At 55.1% G+C, this 4,988-nt stretch overlaps 1 protein-coding gene across 2 annotated transcripts; it reads left to right on the forward strand.

Moving 5' to 3' along the window:
• Nucleotides 1-279: 279 nt before the first annotated feature.
• TMEM187 (transmembrane protein 187) lies at nt 280-4,982 on the forward strand. 2 transcript variants are annotated; one of them, XM_014562678.2, is made up of 2 exons: nt 280-456; nt 3,589-4,982. In XM_014562678.2, exons 1-2 carry the CDS (start codon nt 425-427, stop codon nt 4,697-4,699), a joined length of 1,143 nt encoding a protein of 380 aa, XP_014418164.1. In that variant the 5' UTR covers nt 280-424; the 3' UTR covers nt 4,700-4,982. The 2 variants fall into 2 exon arrangements, with proteins under 2 accessions (XP_014418164.1, XP_014418166.1); XM_014562680.2 differs by having other exon boundaries at nt 321-456; nt 3,671-4,982.
• Nucleotides 4,983-4,988: the final 6 nt, after the last annotated feature.

Genomic DNA, 4,988 nt, shown 5'->3' on the forward strand with positions numbered 1-4,988 from the left:
GCAGAGGCGGCCCGAAGCCCGCCGCGGGGAGCCGGAGGCGGGGCGAGAGTGGGCGGTAACGCGGTCCGGAGCGCGGCGCCCGGGGCGGAGCCCTCCCAGGCTCCCAGGCCCGCCGCCCCGCCCCCCGAGCTGGAGTGCCGCCGCGACCGCCGGCGCTCCAAGGAAATGATCCCGGCCGCCGCGCGCCGGGGCGCCCCCCGCCCCTCCGGCTGCAGGGCGGGCTGCCCGGGTGGCGGCGCCCGAGCCGAGCGGGCGGGCGCGGGAAGGCTCCCTGTCCCTTCGCGTCACCTCGCGTCACCCCGCCCCGCCTGCTTCCCAGAGCCCTGCGCCCCGCCCCGCGCGCAGGCGCAGGGCCGCTTTTCGGGTCCGCCATTTTTCAAGATTTGAATTTCCCCTAGCAAAGCGAGAGAAGCAAAATACCCGGATGGTGATCGCTGGCCTTTTCGCGCCAATACTGTAAGTTCTCACAACCTTGAGGGGTGGGTACTGGCATCACCCCCACGTTCCAAATCGTGCTGGACACCGCTGGGCGCTGCCCCGTCATCCTCACTGCCAGACGCAGGCTGTAATGCGCTGCTGTCCAGGATCTTGGGGTGACAACAGATGACTTTTCAGTTTCTCTCATCTTTATTTCATCTTTACATTCACCAACCTCTAGCCGAAATTTGTCCTTTCCTACAATTACAGGTGTAGGCCGCAAAGCACAGATCGTTAGCTTGGTGACCGTGTCACCAAAGGAAATGAGAGATCATTTTAGAGCATGTAGCTTTTGTTGTAGCTATCCTGAAATTAACTAGATTAGAAGACCTACTGGCAGGCAGAATAACTGCTTTGAAATTACTGCAGTTTTTTAACCTTCCTGTAGATCCTGTAATTTAACTTACTAGTAAAGAAGCACATCCATTATTATGTCACACATTTTCAAAAATATTTTAATAACAGCCTTTCAACCTATTAAATTTATGTTGTAATTCTGTTTTACTTTATGCATTTGGAAACATTTGTTTGAGACAGGCCGAAGAGTCCTGTGATGCAGCCAGAAGACAGAAGCCCTCACCTGTAGTTCTGTGTCACCATCTGCCCTAAGTGACCTTGGCCATTCACATCACCTCTCTGGCCCCCAGTCCTTCTCCTGTAAAATAAGGAAGCCGAGCTGCTGGCTTCCAGGAGCATTGTCCACATTCAGCCATTCTCTCCTCAGAGTTCAAGAATCACTGTGGTTGCTCCAGGCTCCTTGGGCAGCCAGGTGGCCCAGACTGAGCTCTCCTGCTGGTGGTTTCCCAGGTTACAGCCTTCAGACTGGCATCTCCCCTTATCTGCAGAAGGGCAGCAAGGGTGGTCAGGGGCACAATGAGTAGTTGTCATAACTGCTACAGGCCAAAGAAAACACCACGTTACCAGGTGACAGTGGCTCCTGCTTAAATGCATAGACCCAGGGAGCGGGAGAGTCTAAGGAGCATGTCTTAACCCTCTTAGCCAGGAGATCGTCATGCTTTGCAGGGCTTCCCCCGAAGACCCCAGAACCAGAAAGGGGTGGTGGGGCGATGCTGTGAAGAACTTTGAGTGGCATGTAACAAGGGTCTTGTGGCAGTTTGGGGTACAGAGGAGCTAGGCCATAAGGTACCCAGCCTGGTCTTCCCGGTGGACGTGAGAAGTGGGTTTGATTACATGTTGCTTTCAGCTTGCACAAGGGCTGAGGCGGACTCTGCCCAGCAACCAGGGAGGAGTCACTTTCCATGCCCTTCCTGGATCTCCTTCTCTATCAAGCTGACTGTTTGACTCCTGTTCCCGGCTCTTCTTCATGCTGGCTGGCAGACAGGAAGCTCAGGCTAGCACTGGCTGCATGGGGCCCCAAAGGCCTGGCTCTTCGCACCAAGGAGTCAGGGCCCAGATGGTTTCAGGGAAGAACCCAGAGACACCGGATGGGGCCTCAACTGGTGTCCCACCCGGAATCCAGCTGAATAGGGAAGTGCCAGGGCCTGAGAGGAAATGACAGCCAAGCAACCCAGGCACAGGAGGGCAGGAAGACAGATGATGCCTGGGGAGCTCGCAGGACCACACGAGTATGGCACTTTGATGTCTGGCCGAGAGATTGGGACATGATTGTGTGTGGAGAGCCAGCCACTGAAGGGTGCTAAACAGGTGCTGACGCAATCTGACCTGGGGGTACCTGAGGAAGATGCTGGGGGCTGCTGTGTGCAGACTGCGTTATCGGTGGCCAGCCTAGAGGAGGGAACCCTGGGGCAGGGCAACCCCTGGACCTAGAGGCTCCTTAGCGGGGCGGGGCTTCAGGGAGGAGGTGTGCAATGGCACCATGTGCTGAGATGAAAGCTTGTGGTCGGGAAGGCGGTGCTTCAGTTCACTCGTGGAAATGCTGGTTCTCCTTAACAACAAGCCTCCAAAGCAGGATGGGAGCAAGAAAGCTCCACCTGAGGCCCAGTAGGCCCCTTCCCAGATGTTACTGGTGGGCCCTAGGGCCAGTCTGAGAAATGAAATGGCAAATAGGAGCAATGAAAGGGTCAGGAAAGAGAGCAAGGGCGCTGGCTTTGCGCTCAAATCAAAATGCAGCACATCTTCACTGAGCACCAGATAGAGTGCAGAGAATCGGACCCTGCCCAGTTTCAGGGCCTGAACTGCAGGAAGGGAGGTGGACATTGTGCCGCAGAAACAAATGGTGCGAAGTGGTCTACGTAGATAAGAGCTCATTCAGTCCACACAAGTACTCTGCAGGGTGGTGCTGGGAGCCTCCCCCTTCTACAGGTATGCAAACTGAGGCCCAAAAAGGTTAAGACCCAAGTTCACACAGTTAGTAGGTGGGGGAGCTAGGGTTGGAACACAGTCTCTCTTGTCCCTATGCCTGCCTGCCACCTTGGCTTTGAGTCATTTTCAGAGCAATGAATCTTTTCTCTCACCGATATTAATACATTTTTCGGCCACCAGGCCAACTCATGGCACAGCTGGCCCCAAAGCATTTGACAGTCCAGGATAAGCACACGTTGTTTTTAAATCGTCTGTCTGCTTCTTTGACTACAGGATGGAAGGTTTTATTGTGGGCCAAGGAAGAACATGATTTTGGAAGGCGCAACACTTGAGGGGAGGGCCGGGGGAGATCCAGGGTACCAAGCCTAGGCGACAGCTCCCTGTGCTCCCAGGCCCCCCACCCAGGAAGCAGAGGGGATCCCTTGCTTCCCTTCCCTCTCCCTCTGCCATCCCTTGCCTGGGATTCTAGAACTCAGACCACAGCTCATAGTCTCTAATTTAACTGGATATTTGGTTAAAAGGACTTTGGGGCTGGTCTGGAAACTTCCATGTTTATAATACCACTGAGGTGGGAAAACACCACTGAGGTGTTCTGAATTTTCACAACAGACCTAGGAAAGATTTCCAACTCTAAATGCAGTGGCTTTAAGGGAGCTAGGATTTTTCTAGTGAAAAATGAGATGAGAGAACAGCAGAGGTGTCAGGAGAAAGGGGCATGGAACCTTTAGATGAAAGAGGATTCTAGAAGGTGAATGGACTGTGGGTATCACTTCACTCTTACTTCTTTTTGTTCTCTGACGAAAACTGTTGCTGCATCTCGTGGCCAAGAGCTGGGAAGATGGAGGCTGTTCTTGGGATGGGTTTCCTTCTAACCGCACTCTTGAACCATGCTCTCTTTGCAACCACAAAGGAAAAAGGCAAAACGGTCCTCCCCTGGCGCCAACCAATCAGCAGAGCCCCCTCCCTCCTCCCACCTGCCACCTCCACTCCGGGGCAAGGTCACAGCATCTGCGTAGGCGATCACGGGGACTTCTTCCTGCTGGCTCAGCTGGGAGACCGAGGAGTGTTTGGCAAAAACTGTTCAGCTGAATTCGGAGATAACTGTGGAGGCAGCTGCTCTTCTCACAGAGGCTTCTCGATGCAGCCTGAGTCGGGCCGGGCCCTCTTCCATGTGGCCGTGGCCAGCTGCCTCTGCGCGGCCGCCATCCACACCGGTGCTTTTGACGGCGTCTCCGTCCAGGTGGGCTTGGAGCACTATGCTGAGGCACCCGTGGCCGGCCTCCCTGCCTTCCTAGCCATGCCCTTCAATTCGCTCGTTAACTTGGCCTACGTGCTCCTGGGAGCGTACTGGCTGCAGAGAAAGCCCAGCACCCCCGGGTGCCCTGCAGAGGTGCGGAGGGCTTGTTACCTGAAGGATGTCTTCGCTGGCATGGCCCTGGTCTATGGCCCTGTCCAGTGGCTGCGCGTGGCGTCACAGACCCGGCCCGCCGCTGTGCTGGATCAGTGGCTCACCCTGCCCATATTCGCGTGGCCGGTTGCCTGGTGCCTCTACCTGGACAGGGGCTGGAAGCCCTGGTTGTTCCTGGCTGTCGAGGGCCTCTCCCTGTGCAGTTACGGCCTCGCCCTTCTGCACCCCTGTGGGTTTGAGTTCACGCTGGGGGCTCACATCGCAGCTGCCGTGGGCCAGGCCCTGTGCACCCAGGGGCGCCGGGGCAGTCCTTCCTCGGGAATGTACTTGGCTCTAGGCGTGCTCTGCTGCTTGGGCTTCGTGGTCCTCAAGCTGTATGACCATCAGCTCGCACAGTGGTGTCTCTTCCAGCGGCTCACAGGCCACTTCTGGTCCAAAGTCTGTGATATGCTCCAGTTCCACTTTGCGTTCTTGTTTCTGACCAATGTAAATGCTTGCCGAAGACATCCTACTGCAGGGAAGATGCATTAATGTGTGGAAAGAAGCTGCTTACAGTCGCTATCCCCTTCCCCCCCGCCCCGAAGTCAAAATGGACCATCAGATGACATCCTGTTTTCAGTGTTAGATTTCCTGGGTGGAATAAGATAGGATGGTTACATGGAAGGCTGGCCCTTCCTTTGAAGTTACGGGCTTAGGTATTATGAATATGAATATCCAATGTTATGAAAATTTATGCTCTCTGCAACTTACTCTGAAAGAATTAAACCCAATATCTAGGTGCTCGGGATGTGGGGTTCACTGTGGTATTCTTGTAGCTTTT

This window comes from Camelus ferus, chromosome X (genome assembly GCF_009834535.1).
Source record: "Camelus ferus isolate YT-003-E chromosome X, BCGSAC_Cfer_1.0, whole genome shotgun sequence".
In the NCBI taxonomy this organism is placed as follows: Eukaryota; Metazoa; Chordata; class Mammalia; order Artiodactyla; family Camelidae; genus Camelus; species Camelus ferus.